This window comes from Glycine max, chromosome 6 (genome assembly GCF_000004515.6).
Source record: "Glycine max cultivar Williams 82 chromosome 6, Glycine_max_v4.0, whole genome shotgun sequence".
NCBI lineage: Eukaryota > Viridiplantae > Streptophyta > Magnoliopsida > Fabales > Fabaceae > Glycine > Glycine max.
Window position 1 is genome coordinate 48,509,602 of NC_038242.2, and position 19,919 is coordinate 48,529,520.

Consider the following 19,919-nt stretch of genomic DNA (forward strand, 5'->3'; position numbering starts at 1 on the left):
AACTTTTTATGAACGGATGCTTCTTTTCTTTATATTGTTTTTTTATATAATTTGAAAAAAAATACATGTACATGATGCAATTTATATTTTTCTTTTTTTCTTTTTTGACTATCTCTTCATCCAAAAGAATAACAGACAAGTCAAATCACTAGCTCTATCCTCTTATTATCTCAATTCTCTTTTCCTTATCTATTCGAGTCCCAAGCTAAGGCGCCTAATTAAACGATGAGAGCACGGCAATGAACTAGGACGTACGGTGAATCTTATTTCATAATCTTACTCTATACGCATGCTTTCAAATATGACAAAAACAAAATGATAATGTATATTTTAGCCAATGTTTTTCCGGTGTGAAATGTGTGAAAATGAATCCCTATCCTTAGGTAGTTAGGTTAGCTCATTTAACAAAAAGATATCTACGTAGTTTACACAAGTACGTAATTTGATTCTAGGTTAACAAGGACCCACTTAAGGTCCAAGCAATCCAAATAAGAAAAAAAAAAGTTTCAATTTTTTTTTAATATTAATATACCAAAAAAATTTTATAAAATTATATTTAAAAATAAATTTTAATTAAAATATTATAAGTAACTGTTAATCTTTTTATTAGTATCGTAAGTAATTAATAATTAATGAACAATAACTAAAGAAAAAAGAGATCCAAAAAAATTTAATAGTTAATAACTAAAAATTTTTAAAAAAATTTATTTTATTTTTATTCTTTGCATCATAAAAAATCTGAACAATTAATTTTAAATAAAATAATAACAATTTTAATAAATTATTTTATAAATAAATAAAATATTACATTTTTAAATTTATTTTAGATTTCTAAAGTCCTTGAGCCACCGCAGAGATAATTAAATACAATCTGAAACGATCAAAACCTTACACAAGCTTTTATAATTTTGGACAAAACAAATAACGCAATCACGCATAATCAACATTTCTTTGAGGATTAATCAAAATTAATTGTTAGCCTCATTCCTAAAAAATAATTGTTACCTTTTTTTTTCTTTCAAAAAACTAGAATCCTTTTTCGTCTGGATGTGAGATTTATATTTACGGCCGGAGAGGTTTGATTAAGTTTTTTCAAGAATAATTATTGGTAAAATTATTTTGCTTAATTTCTCTTTTTATATACTACGTTTTATTATAAATTCTAACATTGAATATTTTGGTATTTACTAAATGATAATAGCGTACATCAAATTTTAATTAAATCGGATATATTTAGTTATATAATTTCGTAGTTAACAACTTAACATTTACTAATATTTTTAAAAGATATATTATATGCTAAATTGAATTTATTAAGTAAAGCATCAAATATAGTTTTGAGATTTTATATATAAAAAATTATAGATTTTATCTATTCAATAAGAACTTTTAGGCTAAATTACTGGTGTAATCTTTTTTATGTAAATGTTTTAGTTTGGTCCCTTTTAAAATGTTTTGATTTGGCTCTTTAATTGATATTCAAAATCGCATCAATGTTGGTATTTCAGTCTAATTGACCGTAACAATGGCCAGTGGCTTAGAGTGCGCTATTCTGATCCCATAAGTCCTTCTGAACGTTTGTCTATTATTCCTACTGGGAATAATATTTACTAGCAATCGGACAAATACTATTGGGATGAAGATGTGATCTTGAAAAAAATACGAGGAAAATAGGTTTTTGAGTTAATATTGTTTTAAAAAAATTAGTAGTAGATTATATCTTTAATTTTATTCATAAAATAAATAATAGAATATTTTAAATTTATTATTTGTTAAATAATTATTTATTAGAAGTTAAATATTTAAATAATTGAATAAAAAAATTGTCCACCTTTGTTATCCCTCTGGATCCGTGAACAAAGGCTATCCAATTTTTAGGTGTGGTTCTTTTGTTCACCAAACTCCTCCTCCACCAGATATTGAACCTTACCTAAACACTATTTTCAAAACAAACACTTGCTTCTGTTATCCATCACCATTTGGTATACCTTTCACGATTCATTTACCTTTTTCTATGTTTAGATTCTTTGTTGCTCCCAGACGTTTGAAGATTGCATCATCATTTCAAAGTGGGCAACAAGCATCAGAAGTCACCATTTGTTCAAAAGGCTTACAACGTCAAGTTTCTCAACTTAATGATATGGTCAATATGCTCATGCATATATAGACTCAATCAAGAAAGTCGTAAGAGCAAAAGAGCTGAACTGAAGAAAAGAATTCAAGACTCACTGCATGCTAAGCTTCTTATAATTTGGTGCTAATTTGATTCTGACTCTTCGTCTGATGAAGATCCATAGACTTGGAATTAAAACATTTAAATATGAATTCGCTGTTATTTTGTTTAAGACCATCATCACTAGAGCCTTTATTATTATAGCGTCAATATATATATTTTAGTCTACATTTGTCAAAGTACCATTACAATTTGTGATTGTGTGCATTGTATAACACAACCTAATTCAATCTGATTAAACTGGTTAAATACAAGTAATCTAAATTTTATATATATATATATATATATATATATATATATATATATATATATATATATATATATATATATATATATATATATATATATATTCATAGTTCACAAGTTATTATTGTCATAAATATTATTAAGCTTTTATTAAAAACTTAACAAAAAGAACACAAATAAAGCTTAAAATTAAGTATAAGAGATATCACATAATTGCCCCAAAATAATTACAAGATGTAAAAATATATGACAATTATCATTAGAGTTCTAAGACAAATTTAATCCCCAACAACAATAACAGCAACAACAAATACAACCCCACAACCTCTTATGGATCCAATTACAGTGGGGAGATGAAAAGAAAGCACTAACTGTATGATCCTAGTGTGTGGGTCTTCTTACTCTTTCTCTCCTCTTCTTCACTTTCCTCCTTTTTCTTCTAGTAAAATATGTATGTGTATGCTAAGAGTGGGTCGGGAAGGGTTTATAAGTGTAGGCTTTTAACGGACCTCAAGGACTCTTCCCCAACTATTCAAACTTTGGCCTGCTAATCATGCTTAACATAGAACATATAACCTCACATCACAATATATAAGGAAATAATAAGACTTCACATAAAGTGAGATTCAATTTATTATACTTATTATTTCCACTAATAGCCTATTTTGGGTATGTTATATTTCTCTCCTGGATAAAAAATTTCTTTCCTCGAAAATTGGAACCCGCGACATACCTAACTCAAAAAGTTGCAAATGAACGAATCTTTCATCCCCTTTTTCTTATGTGGTCTCCTTTGAAGAAATCCCGTACCTAAGAACTTAACTAAAGGAATGGTTATTCCTAAAGTTTTTTAACCTATAGTCAACAACTTGAATTGGTCTTGATTCAAAGGTAAAGGAGAGAGGCTTAATTGTATAAACCTATTTCTAACATATGAAAAGGATCTAAACATACTTCCTAATTGAGTTGGGAAACATGAAATACATCATCATGAAGATTGAACAAAAAATGAAGGAAGGCAATCTAATAATCCAGATGCTCAACTCCACAGAGGCGTCGAAATGGACCAATGAGCTGAGAACTCAACTTTTTTGTCCTAATGACTCTTCTAAATGCCAGTGTGGTAGCCCATGGATACCTTTAGAAACACATAATCACCTGTCTCAAATTCTAAAAGTTTCCTCCTTTAATTAGCATAATTTTTTTTCCTACTTTCTGATAGTTGCAACTTAATCTTAACCAGTTGGATCATAATTTTCGATGGTTTCTTGAACTAAGTGTGGTCCAAAAAGGCATCTCTCACCTACTTCATACCAACACAAAAAGGTCAAACATTTTCTTCCATATACAAGACCTCATAAGATGTCATAGTTATGCTACAGTAAAAATTATTATTGTAAGCAAACTCTACAGAAGGTAATTACCTATACTAACTCCTTTTCTCCTTTATAACCTAAGCCCTAAGCATATGTGTCTTCTAAGGTTTGGATAATTGTCTCACTCTGAACATCCGACTAGGGTTGGTAGGTTGTGCTAAAATTGAGCTTATATAGTACGTACTTAACAATTGGTGGAGTGCCTCCTAAACAGCTAGAGGTAAATCTAGGGTCCTTATTTAAAACTATGTTAACTGGCATTTCATGCAACCTCATTATCTCTTGAAGACAAAGCTTATTTTTTCTTCTTTCTTATTTTTTCTTCTATAAATGCGTTTGAAAAAGTTTATCCAAATAAACCATAAGTTAATTTTAGTTTCCCACAAAAACTTAAATCATTTTATCTTCCTATTTTCTTCTCTTATAATTACTTAATTAGGAAAAAAATATCCAAAACAAGAATAGAATTAATGGAAAATATAAAATAAACTATAGAAATTAAAGGGAAAAAAACATTATAGCAATATACGAATAGAATCACTCATTTCCCCACAATCCCATATGGACATAATAATACTCTTTAATTTCATCAAAATAAGCTGAAATATGTTTTCCCCCCCAAAAAAGTAATAAGAAAGAAGAAAAACCAAGCCGATATATATTCCAGTTACTATTCTATTACAACAGCCCCCAAACATCATAAACTGGACAAAAACTTTGGGGTTCAGTCACAAAAGGTGCCAGAAATTCGCCGGAGAAGTACGAAATTTCATACAGTTCTTCCCAAGAATATGCACTTATAGGATCTGTGTTTTCCTCTGTGAAATCAGCAAAGCCATCAATAACCAAATTCCCGTCACTGCTAGCTGATGCAGGTTCAGTTATCATACTGGAAAAATCGCTCATTGATGTGTGATGGGACGATGGAGAAGCATCATAAGTAGCTGGAGAACTGTTTTGGAAAGGGCTTGGATCAACTTCCACTGAGTAATTATTCTCTTGAATGGATTCAACTGTGGAGAGATGCAGCTTTGGCGTGGAAGCTTCGTCGTGTTGAAAGCGCTTCTTAAGATGGGCATGCCAATGATTTTTTATCTCGTTGTCTGATCTTCCAGGTAAGTGAGAGGCAATCACAGACCACCTTCAAATGTTCAAGGAAATTGCACTAATAAATTAACTATAGTCTATGGTTTATATTCACATGTTAATTATACGATTCATTACTAGAAAGAAATTAATTGCATAATGCAAATTCTCTAGAAGAAGCAATCATATATATTCGAGGCGAGTCTTAATAAGTTCACACAATTTTGGGTGTGTCTGTACCTATTTCCAAGACTTGTGCGAAGTTTGATAATTGTCTCTTCTTCTTCATGAGTATAGTTCCCTCTCTTGATGCCTGGCCTTAAATAATTCACCCACCTCAATCTGCAGCTCTTTCCACACCTCGCAAGACCTGAAAACATATTGCACAATTTAATTGATAATTGATCGATCTCTGATCATAATGAATAAGTATATAGAAAACTGCATGGAGATCGATAGCATAAACCGGTGAACAATATATATGATGGATTTGTTGATATTCTGGATATCAGTGTTCTTAAATTCCCTCTCATATGCACTTCAATTGGCACTTTCCATAGTTACCTTGTGTTATAAACAGCAGAATTAAGAACTAATTGAATTAAAGACCGAGAAACGGGAATGGATCGTGTTGGATATTTAAGTGACCATATGATGCAAAAAGAACGTCTGAAATAAAGTTGTGTATATGCACCACATAATTATGTGAAAATTTAACATGCACGAAATTATTCATTCCCAAATTAGGGTAAACACTAGAAAAAGTTCAGTAACTATTGTTTTTATATATAATCTAATTATAGTATTCATTAGTGTTGACGTTTAAATTTTACCAAAAAAATGAAATGTTAACACAACTATTAGAGAAAATAATTAGCAAAACGTCCAGAAAACAATTTTGGAAGATTGTTGTTTACTAACGCAAGTGCACATGAGTTAAATGGTTAAGGAAAAAGAAAAACAAAAAAAGTACTCATACACTTCATGGCTTCATGCAATTACCTGCAAGCTTGGGTAACTGGCGCCAATTCTTGTGGCCATGTGCATTAACATGAGCAATCAACTTCCAATCTTCTTCTGGTGTCCATGTTCCTTTTTTCAGTCCACTTTTTTTGTCACAGTAAGGGGTTTTCACCATCTTTCTAGCTCAACCTATCAAAGTATCAATCTCTCTCGCACTTTTATATATATATAACACTATAACAGTGTTAAGGTGTCGTGTGTCTGAGAGAGAGACACTTGAGAAAGAAGAGAGTTTGGTGAAAGACACTAACTAAGCATCCAGACAGTTTCCCTATATATAACAAAAGAATGCGTGCAAAGGAGGAATGGTACAAACCTATGATTGTTTTCATGCCAACAAAAGAAATAAAGTATACTAAACTTGTGGAAAGAGGAATCAATTAATTAATTAAACAATTGCAAAATAGTAGCCCTAGTTTTCTCTTCCAATGGGAAACTAGCTAGAAGCCATCTTCCAACCACTCAGTTGAATTTTCTCACTCGCCCCCACTGGATTGGACTCCCTCAATAAAATCGCGTATCATGTTCAACTAAACAGTTTTGGATAGATTGCACCACTTTTTTTCTTGTTATAATAATTAATCAATTAGTTCTAACATAAAAAAGCAATGAATTCATCTGGATCTATCTACCTCGTTTTTTAATCTTTTCATGATTTCATATCGTTAGCTAGCTATATATGCCATTAACTAAAAATAAAGAATTGAAAATTAATTTGAAATAGTGTATTAGCCAGAAATAGAGAGGAAAACACCGAAATTCTGAAACACCGTGTCATCCATTAACTAAAAATAAAGAAACTATGAGTAAAAGAAGGGGAAATAGCATTAAAAAAATATTTATTATACAAATAGAAGGCATGCCATCTTATGTCAATGATTTTAATTTAGTGAGCTAAAATTTAAATTTATGGAGTCCAACTTTTATTTGTAAAAAAATACATTTTTAAGTAATTTAATTTAATAAGTTGATCATTTCCCATTAGTTGAAAAATAGTTTAATATGTTGAAATTAATTGAAGTCTACTTAATTTATAAGCTCTGACTCCTCAAGGTGTGAAAAACATCATCGCTTGTGGAAAAAAAGATCATCCCGTTTCACTCCAAACCCTAATAACTTCTCATAAGTCAGAGGAAGGTGAGCATATAAGAAAATTATATAATTAAAAACACTGCACGGACCAAATCAAATCGCCTAGCTTCTAATTAACCCCGGATCGATCAAGAGCGTGTGATAGTTGGATTCATACTCTTAAAAGTTAGCATAATTGGTTCACAATTAATCAGTTTTTGGTGTGTGCGTGTTAATGAGGAATACATCTTTTCTTTGACAAAATGACTATTATTATCTTTTATTTCTTATCTATGTTTCATCATTGCAAGAATAAAACAATCGGTAACCAAATAACCTTTTAAACGCATTTGTTAAATTCTAAAATAAGGAAATAAGAATTAAGAGCAATGTTATATATTAATTTGTCTAATTAATTTAGGTATTTATGTAAATCTATAAATGCTTGATAATCTGACTGTCAGATGTTTTATCATCCTAGGATAAATAACAGGATGTAGAATCTTTGGTTAAATAATAAACTTTTTCAATCATATTCACCATTTGATCTACTTTAAGCATTTGTCTTTCAATGGCTTGGGAACAATTGGCTCGTAATGGTCTATTTTTGTTTGAATTCTTGGACTTAGAAGTAGATGATCAAACTGCGTAAGCAAATTGATTATTAGAATTTTGGGAATTGGTATCAACTTCCCTTTGCTTTTCTTTTTTATGAACTATAGAAAACATTTTTTCAATGGGAGGAAACGAGTCTATCAATAAGATTCAACCACGACTTTGAGCAAAAAGCTCATTATGTTCTATGAAGTACATAATTTAAAAGTCAATGTAAAATAAAAATGATTTTTGATTGATTAACTGTGAAAGTTGTCCTCTCAAAAAAATGTGAAAGTTGTGGATACATATATATTAAATTCATAAAAATTAATCTCACATTTAAAAATTGTGAGAGAAAAAAATATCATAAATCAAACCTGCAAGTGCACATTTATTATGGTATCTGATAGTAGATTCATAATATTTGTGAAATATTATTATAACAACATTTTTAGGCGAAGAAATAGAGAATAGAGGAATGGTCCAATTAGGTTGGCATCCTCCCAAAGCCTCCAACCACACACCCAATAACATTAATAAGAAGAAGAAGAAGAAAATAATGAATATATTGGGGGATTAAGATAAAATCCAATAGCAAAATTATTGAAACCTATAATTAGGAAGATAAATCATGTTCTTAAAATAATCATTTCTAACAAAAAAAAGGGACAAAATCCTACCAAAAAAAGCTAACACAAGACAAAGTTTTGAATTGATTAGCTTATTAACACAAGAATTTCTTTCCCGGTAAATATGAAAAAAAAATCGAAACCATATCTTAGAATTGTTGAGCAGCAATTACCATCTGGTAAGTAAAAAGTTTAACGCGCTTTTGCCTTCTTGAAAATCAAAGTAAAATTACAACTGTTTTATGTACATAAGTAAAAAATTTCACATACTTCTAAATATGCAGGAGTCAAAGTTATACTTTTCTAAATGAATTTTAATGAAAGATTATACTAAGTTTATAGTCTTTCAATAAATATCATAAGTGGTCCACTAATAATCTTTTTAATTAAAGCTGACGAGAACTCTGGAAAATGTGTGAACATAAAACTACATTTAAATAACATGTAAATAGCTTTTCATGTGTTCGGGTTCTTATATTTTTTGGGCACTCCTAACTCAAAGTAAAGTATTAACGGCTTTACTCGCCCTTTTCTTTGAGGTGAGTTTCGATGCTATAATGGTTATTGCATCTGAGCTACTATTATCTATTTTGATGCTCAACGTGTTCTTACAATGTTGTTTTTAAAAAACATCTCAATAGATTAAAAAAGATAATGTTAATAATTTTTTCTTTATCTTTTAAGTGATGTAAGATTTTTTTATATGAAAAAAATATAATGAAGGTCATAGTTACAAAATATTGTTTCTAGGAAGCAGAGAGAGCAAACTCAAGCCAATAACAATTGAGGCATTGTAACAGTTGGGGAAGAAGTTTCTTTATCTATTTCCTCTCCAAAGGAAAAATAAAATAAAATCCTGGGCTATCCATCACTTGCGTTCTTTTAAAACATATGCATTTGAATTTTTACGACCAAGGATGATATTTATAAATAATTTGTGTTGAAAGTCCAAATTGTTTGATGTCTATCATGACATCACCTGTTAAAATATGTTTTAATCCTATGCTTTCAATTCCGTTTAGATTTCGAACAAAAGTATAAATTATGTTTAATTTAGTTCATGTACGAAACGTATATGACATAAGAGTTAAAACAGCCCACAAACTTGGAAAATTATTCATGCACATGCACACATTCTCGAATTTCTGAGAGAGAAAAAAAAAATTAGTAAACCACTGCGAATTCCTGAGTCCTTTTATCTACACTGACCAACACAAGAACAAGTTCGTACGCGGTGAATGCATCTTTTAATTTGCTAACTGCTAAGCATATACGATGGTATGAAATAATTGTCTGTTCCACTGCTACAGATATCAAATTATTTAACCACAAATAATTCAACAGTAACTTAACTCATATGACCCTTATTTTTTTGCAAATGTTAGATTTTATTTAATTTACTTAAAATAACATTTAACTTTTTTTTTGACAGAAAAAATAACATTTACCTAAAACCTCTATAAATATCATTTTGATTATAAACGTTTTTAAGCATAAAATAAATAAATAAATATAAAAACAAAATGCTAAACAATTAATGAGACAAAAAATACATTAAAAAATATCATTGAACAATTATTGAAAGGTATTATTGTAATAAATCGTCAAAGTTCTAATATCAAATTATTTTTAATACTAATTTAAAAAATTGACATATCTATGTTAGATAAAACTAGTTGGAAATCTAGTAAGAAATTGAAAAGATAAGTGAAAATTAAAAAATTAACTTATTAAATTAAAAAAATTTCGTAAAATTAGCAGTAATTGAAAAATATAAAATGAAAAAAATAATATCAAGATTTATTTTAAAAAGATAATAAGAAAGTTAATAAATATATTGAGAATAAAAATAAAAAATATTAAAAAAACTAAAAGCTATAGTTAATACTTTTTAAAATATTATTTTAAAAAGATTAGGAGCTAAAAAATATTTATTCACCCAACAGTTTTCATAATCATGTGTTTGTGTTATGTGTGATTCTTTGGCGTTAACACCTTTACTGATTCAAGCAAATGACATAGCTATATTTGAGTATAATCCTACCTAAAATAAAAAAATGTGATCCTATATGATATATAAAAATAATTTTTTATTGTATGCGCAATAAAAAAAATGCAATGAATTGTAGATTTATAAAATAAAAAGCTAATTTAATATTTTTTTCATTTCACATATAATAAATTCTTTTTTAATTTTTTTTTTTACTTTCAGGACATTAACTTTTGTATTAAGTTATAGGAAAACAACTCATTGATATAAAAATAAAATTTAACAATTAATAATCAGTCTAGAAAACACTCCAATAAAAGTATAAAACCCAAAAATTAATCGCGAGATTCACAAAAAAAATAAAATCACACAATCTTGGAGCAAATGTTTCGAGCAAGGCAGCTACATTTCCAAGAATCAGTTATAACTAAATAGGTTTGAAGTTTTTTTTGTAAGGAAAAATTAAAGTTTAGGTTTGAATTACTCTCTTTTTTTTTTAACCAGGCTAGAAAAGCAATTTGGAAAGTAATTTTAAAAAAAATCTTAAAATTGGATTTTTGGTTCTTCACTTATTTTTGGGCTAATGAGTATTTTCATAGTGGCCCAATCACATTAACAACATTCTGCTGTGGTATCAAAAGGGTTTCTATTTGTACCTTTTTTATTATTCACACCCCAATCCAAGTTTTTTTAAAATAAAATTTCCATGTTTACACTCAATGTTTAAAGATCATACTGGCCATTGGTCATTGACTCAGTCAAGACATTTGGTCAATGGTTAAATTGGCGGGTCATTATTTGAACCGCATGACCCAGTCTCTATTAAAATTTTTGAAAACTTCATACTCTGCCTAAAAAATCTTATATTATTATTATAGTTATTGTTTAATTTATTATATTCATTTATAATGTTTCATTATGATTTACTTTATTGTAATATATGTTTCGATTATATTTTTTGTTTGTCATAACATGGTCCAACAAACCAAAACAAAAAAACATAAATAATGAAAAAACGTGGCCCACATGGCCCATTTCACTTGAAACCATAATTCACCAATCAGCTCCTTGCTAGGTTGTTACTCAAGTGTTGCACTTGTTCCTGCCTCCTTTTGAAACTGAAAGTATAAAAAAAATTGACAATGGAGGAGTCAAATTGAAAGATTTGATGACAAGAGCATGATGATAGAGAAGTCTAATGATGGCACTACACCATATACAATGGTGCAGTCACTTTCCGATGATGGCATACAAGTGCTTTCTGTGATGGTACACAGACACACTATTTCAACTACTATGCGGAAGCCTGTGCAACTTTGGTTTCCATGCTTTGTCTTAAAAAAAATGCATGATGAAGGTTGTTATGACAGAGTTGTTTGATGATGAAATAGATGCTTTTTGGCGATGGAGCAAACACTTTCCAACAGCAACACTCTTGCATCGATTTTTAAAACTATGTTTACATTCACTCCCTTTTTAAAAAACCTTTCCCCTCCCTTCACCCCTCCTTCACCTCATCATCTTCAACACATTTCCACCCCATTTCACCTCACTTTTTCCCCTCCATTGCTCTTCTTTGTCTTCCACTTCCTTCTCCATGTGAGTTCATGCACCTTATTGCTTCTTTTTTTAGTAGTGTTTTGTTGTTTGTTTGAAGAATTAAAAGTCATTAGAGAGGTTTAAGAGTCAAATACAAATTAAGCTTCATGATATTGAGTTCTTTAAAAATATTTAATTGTTTTCTTAAAGCATGCACAATTTATAGAATAATAGTAATTATTTATGTTATTATTGCACTCAGCTGAGAGAAATCTGTCATATCGCGTGGTAGCTTTGATTTTTATTGAAAAATCTTGATTATGATTGGATTATTTACCATTTTGCTAAAAATGAAGGAGGACAGTATTCTAATGATCACGACACATCGTTTCTTAATTTCACAAGGCACCCAAAATCCCATAGTCAATTACAATGATCAATACTAAGAAATACGATATTCAGTAAGATGATTTTAAGTACGCAGAAAGTAATGAAGGAGATTGATCAATAGTCATATTAAAAAATTATTGTACTGTTGAGAATTCTTCCCCTAACGTCATATGGTTCACTTCATCGTACAAGGGGTTAGTAACAAATGACCGTAATTATATACAATTATTGATTTATACTTGTGGCACTAATGCTTAAATATGTCTTACAAGTAATTAATAGTGTCATCAGATGATTAAAGTACTCTCAAACCTTTATATAAGAAATAAATCATTAATTCATCGTAATCAATAAAAATAATTTAATCAGTTAATTTTAGTTTATAATGTCATAAATCTTAATTTAATTTATTTCAAAAATATCATTTAAATTAATTGATTCAAGTTGTGATTACATTTAATGACATTACACCTTCAGAGTATAACTTGTATTGTTAATAGACTAAGAAATGCATGAAAAATGTGTGGCTACCTCATTAATATATTTCACAAAATAAAGGATGTAAAAGAGAACTAACAATTTAAACATCTTAAAGTGTGAGTCGAAAATTGAAAACTAACTGAATGTTTGAAGCTAAACATCTAGTTTGTCAAATTATAAGTATTTGATGAAAATATTGTTAAAATAATTAGAAAATAATAAAATCATGATTTATTTAAAAATATTAGTTAAAATTTTTGATAAATATATTAAGAATAAAAATATAAAAAGTTAGAAGCTAATGTTTTAAAAAATATTATTATTTTAAATGATATTTCAAAAAATATTATTATTTTAAGTGATATTTCAAAAAATAATAAAAACTATTAAAATATCTTATCCAACATATCTATTTCTTATATTTAGGAGAAAAAAAGTTTATTTATTTTTCATATGAAAAAATCATAGAGTATCTAATAGTAATGTGTTTGGTATACCATTATCCATTCACATTCAATGAGATAACCACATCAAGTTTTAAAATACTAAAATGCTTTCATCGTCAAAGGTTAATTATACAATCAAATGTGTGTCAAATTGATGATGACGAAGAACCAAATATGTTAGTAGTTAATTTTATCTCGAAAATAGTTAAAAGTCCAAGGGTAACTGGTCATCTCTTAACCATTTATTTTCTTGGAGTGCAATTAAATTGATCCTCCTTTCATATATATATATATATATATATATATATGTCTCACTAATATATAGTTAAAATAGGCCTCAAAAGAAAAAAAAAACTCACGAGACTATTAAAATGGTTAATAATATTTAACTGGCCAATGGGCATCGGATGAACATTTCCAGCAAACCCTTATCATTTTTCTAATGAATATTACCAAAGCCTCTTCAACAAAGTCCCCACAAAAAGAGTTTGCTTTATTATACAATAAATTCATGGTCTTCTATCAATAGTATTTTTGTTTCATTGAATATTGACAATGCATGGCATATCATAGTGCTAGCATATTAAAGCAACACGACTACTTGAGAATAAAAGTTAAATTATAGTATGAAATAGTAATTGTTAAGAGGTCTTAATTAGTTCGCAAGCTTTTAAATAAATAAATTTACTTCTGCTAAATCTTATAAAACAAAAGGTGCAATTTACCAGCATATATTTTACTCATTAGACATGTGCTTTACAATTTCACTTCACGGTGTTAATTGAAGCAAGAAGGAGAAAAAGTTTAAAGAAAAAGAAAACACCATGGTATGAAGAATACAACTGTCAGACAATTTAAGAAATCATTCTAAAAGCACTCTCTCTCGTACATTGTTTTTCGGCGATAAAATATGATACAATGAGCCATGAAGGACTTGTGAATCATGAGTGGGAAAAGAACCAAGAAAGAGCTAAGGAAGGAACAGTTAAAGGAATAAATGAAACTTTATTTTGTGCTTTAATCGTCAAAGGTTAATCATACAATGTTTTTTATATGCCATTCATAATAGGAAGGGAACAAAAATTTCGGCATCTACACTCAACAAATTCAGCCGATTAATATTATTTAAACTATTTTAGACTTAACTAATGTTCAAAATTACCCATAAGTTGTCAGTGAGTGATACTTTGATTTTCTTAAATAATATTTTGAATTTGAGCATTGTGAAAGAAAAAAAAACATAATTATTAAAAAAATCTCTTTGAATCAGATTTTTTTGATAAAAAATAATAATTGATAAAACTCATAAATATTATAATATCATGATGAAAAATATTAATGTCGGAAATTGTTTTGATTTTTTATTTTATATACACCACAAGAGAGACAATAGAAATTCCCTATCAAGCATATTCAGAACTTTTCGGGATGTATAGCACCGAGTAGGATGGAATGTGACTATTAATATGATTGGGAGGCTATGAAGGAAGCGAAGCGACTAAGCGATGAGGAATGTCTAATTTTTCATCAGGACGCATAAATTCGAGAAAAAGAAAAATGCTCTGAAATTTTTTTAAAAAAAAAACTTCTAGAAGCATTTCTTTAATTAATTAATTCAGGTACAAAATACTATAGGTTATACTTGATTTAGTTGGTAAAAGTAGGGCAAAACAAGTTGTCATATTCACCGTCTTTGTCTAGTTTTCTTTATTCCATATACATGCGTATTCAATCATTTTTCTAGTTAGTATTTATAAAACATGTACATAATATTCTAAATGTATAATAAAGTTGGCACATGATTTTGGTTTGAATCTTTATTTATTCCATTGCCCTTTACTTGAAGCATTTGACTGCCCAAATTATTACCACTGCGTTTTAAATTACTTTTTGCAATTAAAACTTGGATTATCAATTAATTTATCTGTGGATGAATTATGGCACGTATCAGAATTAATTACATGAGTTGATCTGTCCCGATACCACTTTTATTTATGTATATGAAAAAAATATTATTAGGAAGTACATTAATTTTGAAAATTTGAAAGGAAATATTTATGAAAATTATAACTTTAAAAACCAGCGATAAAATATCATACTGTGCATATATATTTATATATGGCTATCAAACTCTCGCGACTTTATTATATATGGCTATTTATTTTTTGCGAGTTGATTTTCGAGTAAATCCTTTTTTTAGTATACTTCGAGCAAACTCTATAAATTTTAAGTAAACTCAGTATGTACTGAGTTAATCACCAAGTCGACGAGTTAGCAAATTAAAAAAATTGATCAAAATATAGTCATTTTTTATGGTTTCTTGTCTGTATAACATTCAACATACTTTCATTGTATTATTTTCAAATATAAAATTCTCATCTTTAATAATATCAAACCTTCAATGAGAATGATCTATCACTGTTATAACCTCTGTAAGTTATTATCTAGTAGTGATGTATTATTACTATACTTAATTATTTAAATATTCTGAACTTTATGATTTACTATTTTATTTTATTATATTGTTGAAATGTTTAATTAGTATATTATTTTATAGATATTTTGTTATTATTTTTATATGAAGTAAACTTTTACAGGTTTACAAGTTGAATCACGAGTCGAGTCCATAAAACTCTCACGAGTCTAAATAAACTCTCGAGTTTGATAACCTTATTTACATATGTTTTAAATTTTTATAAAAATATAATAAAAATATAAAATTAAATAGCAATATAATAGAAAAAGAAATTTTAGGTAGTTTGTGTTTATCTAGATTCATTGAGTTTAAAAAGGCTTAATTAATTAGTATGTCTAGTATCCAATTCAACAACAATTGAGTTACACTCTTTATGACTCCATCTATTCCAAAAACTCGAATCAATCCATTTTTTGAAATTATTAGGTTGATTACGCTCACGAGTTGAATCGGATCCATGATGATATCCATTCAATCAATTTTTTAATTGAAGTAAATACTTCTAAAACTTGTATTTAATATTTTATTATAATTTTTAAATCAACACAAAAGCTATATCATCCGAAATGAAAAATAAACTGTTTCTGAATATCATCATGATCTCAATCCAAATCCCAATTAAACCATCTTAAATAGGGGCAAAATCCTTCGTACCATAAAATTTAATCCACAACCAAGCAAAACCCTTTGTTTAGACGACACAGCAACAGTTCATATATTCCCAACGCCACCTGACTCACAATCCATAAAGATTAAAGACTCTCTCTTTCCATGTTTCCTTTATGCTATTGGAAAAAATAATTAATATCAATAAAAGAGTCTCTCTCCCTTTGTCTCCATCTCTCTTTCTCAAAAGAAAAAAATATTTTCATGTCACATCCCGCTCCTCCTTTTTCTTCCTCCACTTTCTACCCTTTTACTCAAACATAATAATAATAATAAAGAAAAATTAGAGAAATGCCAGCGATATGCTTTTTAAAACTCTCTCTTGGATTAAGATTTATTAAAAAAAATTAGATTTTATTTATGATTTAATAATTTTATTTTGATTTATATTAAATGAAAAAAGTCTATCAAAATTAATAATTTTCAATAAATTTTAACCCATCATCAATAAATTAATAATAATTAATGAACGGTCACCTCAGGTTAATAGAGAACCAAACCCATGTCCAAGGCCATGCCAACGTTATATATAATGCCCTATAGCCACTGCCTTGTCTTGCTATAGAACCAACCAACCAAAAACCCAACAAATAAAAAACTGAGTTAGCCCTTGTGATCTAGTAATTCCCTTGCTAGCTTTGAAGTTGAGCACAAAAATATCTTCATATTCAGCAAAAATCATCATCATGAGGAGCTTCTCAAAGAACAAGTTCCTCCTCTGTTTTCGTCCTGTGGTTGACATAGATTGCATGATAAAGTCCGAAGTTGCTCCTCATCGTTCCTCTACTTGTCGTTTTCCACGCATACCCTCTTCAGAGAACCACAACGTGATGAAGAACTCAGAAACCAAATCCGTATATTTTCCCCATCTTTCACCAAAACGAAGGATTTCTCGGGTGATCAAAGCTGTGTTCTACGAAACCATATTGGTGAGTCTCTCTTAAATTAATTTACCATCAAAATATATTTTTTATTTTTAATAAATATTCGAATTTTATGTTTTTTTAATGATAAAAAAATTATATTGAGTTCCTAATAAAATAGTAATTTTATTTTTATCCTTTTTAGCATTTTTTTAGTTCCTGACAAATTAATAAATCATATTTGCTTCTTCATAAAAAAAATTTGCTTGTTATTAATCTTTTTCTATGAGATTAACATAGGAACACGGATAAAACAGGGCAATTAAAACAAACAAACCTGTTATGAACATATATGCTTCAATTCTAACAAAATATTGATAGATGGGTCCATTAAGGTATAAATCATATAATGCTAATGCAAATAAGCACACCAATTATTATTTATACCAAATTTTGTATCAAGGTTTTAAAAAATGTCAAGAACTGCAATTACAGCCACAATATCCGCATTGCGATGTAGTTGCAGCCTCATAAGCTGTATTTGAGCACAATTTCCCAGACTAATTTTTTTTGACAAAACCACAACCATAACCTCAATTAAATTAAAACTTTGGCTCTATTATGTGCATGTGTATGGATTCATGTTAGATCATCTAGAATCACATTAAAACATCACCTTGTATAATTTTGTATAATTTTAAGTATTTGATTAATTAATTCTAAACCCCATAACTCTGAACTAAAGTAATTTTAAAATAGACTAATACAAATAATTTTTTTTTATCAAGGAATAACAACAAATTTATTAGGAATAAAAAAATAGTGAGAGCCAAAAATAATACTTTTATTTTGTCAAGAATAAAAATAAAAAAAAAGTTATTAAAAAATAAATCTAAAATTTAAATATTTTAGAAATTATCAACATATTTTATCCTTAATTTATAATATTTACTTGGACTTTACAAAAGATTAATTTCTAAAGAGAGTCTACTAAAAAAATTTGCACCATCAACCATTTTCTCGTGACTTTTTGATTATTATAAAAATTAATAAATTTATAAGATACACATATTTTGTGATTGATCGATTTAAGATGTATATTTTTTTTATATTTTCAATGCATATAATATTTACTCTTTTTATATGTTACCTAAGGTTTTTTTTTCGTATTTTAACTTGGATGTCTTTGGCTTGCAGAATAGAAGAGACCACCACAAAAATCGTTACATCCATGATTCTTTTGGTCCAAAGTATTTGTCCTATGGAGGAGAAACCAAAACCCTTCAATCGCCTTTGTCAACTTCATCTTCTTCACACGGTTTAGCTTCACCTTCTTTGAGCTCACACGCATCATCATTTCAATCAAAGAACGTGTCAAGTTACTACTCCACCAAGGAAAAAAGGAAAGAGGGTACTGGTCATGGAGGGCCACTAGAGAAGCAAAAGAAGTTCGAGTGCTTAGGAATATACTTGATTCTCATAAGCTTAGCGTTTACGGTGTTTTGGGGGAAGCTTTTTGGTATTATTTTGACCTCAACATTACTCTACTTTTTCGCTGTTTGGGACTCAAGTTCTCCATGCCAAAAGAGGTTTCCTAGTTGTCCAAGACCCAGACAAAGTCTACAAGGCAAGGATAATAGAAATTATTTCACGGGTCGAAATTATCACATGGCTATGGTCCCGATTAATTTTCATGTAACACGTAATTGACATTTACAATTACTAGAAAAAGTTAATATAACTCATCCATTATGTATTATGTGAAAATTGAAAAAGACTAGGATTATTTAATATTACCTTCGAATTTTTTTTATAAGAAACAAATTTTGTTATATTTTATTATAAAACTTGTTTTTATAAAAAAGAAAAATGGGAGGGAGAAGTTTTTTCAGAAGGTAGAGTTCATTGGGAAGTATGCTCCAAGGCAATAGTAACTACCATAATGGGGCATTAATTTTTTACGTGAGAATTGTCTTTTTCGTGCTTGGTGCTTCTCCATTCTCTGCTGCTCTTTCTGTTGCTTCCTGAATCAAAGCTTTCTTAGGCACAACACAATGGACAGTGACATGATTACTCTTGCAGTTGTTTTGCTTGTGTAACATTTTAGGGAAGGATTGTGAGGTGGGAAAGACAGAAGAAACAGATCCTCATTTATTTCGCTTTGTAAAAAGCTTTTGTTTGGCTTTCTGACATGACATTACGTATCTAACAAATGGAAGGTAGGAGTAGGAATAGGAATAGGAATAGTAGTATAGTAGTTAATGAAATTCGATAGGGAGGGGTTGGTTGTTGTATTAAAAGTTTAATTTGTTACAGATTTTTCATTGGAAATAATATAAACCAGTGTATTAATGATCTGTGAATAAAAATATATATCTTCCACAATCAATTTTAAAAATATGGTTTGATTAATTTTGACATGATGAATAAGTAGATCGATTTTTTCAGCAAATCAGTTCTAGCTAGTTTTAGGTTATGTTTTAGATGTACTACATAGTAAATGATTTACTGTGTAGCTGAACCTATACTAACGATAGAAAGTGATGTGTACTATATAGTATATACACCCCGTGAATAGTGTATATTCTTGGAGAGAGAGACAAAGAAGAGATAGAGAATTGTGAAAGATGTCATATATACAAAGAAAGAAATAACGAAAAAAATAAAAGAAATGAAAAAGTGAATTAATATAGTATACGTGTATGCAACTATGCATTTAATATTATTCATTAACTACAAGGTTAATACAAAGAAGATGGAGATTCAAGGTTAATACAAGAAAGATTGTGAGCTGTTCAACTGCCATCG

The 19,919-nt window shown here is 28.8% G+C and overlaps 2 protein-coding genes across 2 annotated transcripts; one reads left to right on the forward strand and one right to left on the reverse strand.

The window, feature by feature from the left end:
* Positions 1–4,359: 4,359 nt before the first annotated feature.
* On the reverse strand, positions 4,360–6,217 carry LOC106799185 (transcription factor MYB4). Its single transcript, XM_014777161.2, has 3 exons — positions 5,944–6,217; positions 5,182–5,311; positions 4,360–4,996 (listed from the first exon to the last, which is right to left on the reverse strand). The coding sequence occupies exons 1-3, from the start codon at positions 6,077–6,079 to the stop codon at positions 4,534–4,536; spliced, it is 729 nt and encodes a 242-aa protein (XP_014632647.1). The 5' UTR covers positions 6,080–6,217; the 3' UTR covers positions 4,360–4,533.
* A 10,589-nt stretch (positions 6,218–16,806) lies between these two features.
* Positions 16,807–19,463, forward strand: LOC100781575 (uncharacterized). Its single transcript, XM_003527423.4, has 2 exons — positions 16,807–17,177; positions 18,309–19,463. The coding sequence occupies exons 1-2, from the start codon at positions 16,935–16,937 to the stop codon at positions 18,819–18,821; spliced, it is 756 nt and encodes a 251-aa protein (XP_003527471.1). The 5' UTR covers positions 16,807–16,934; the 3' UTR covers positions 18,822–19,463.
* The last annotated feature ends 456 nt before the right edge of the window (positions 19,464–19,919 follow it).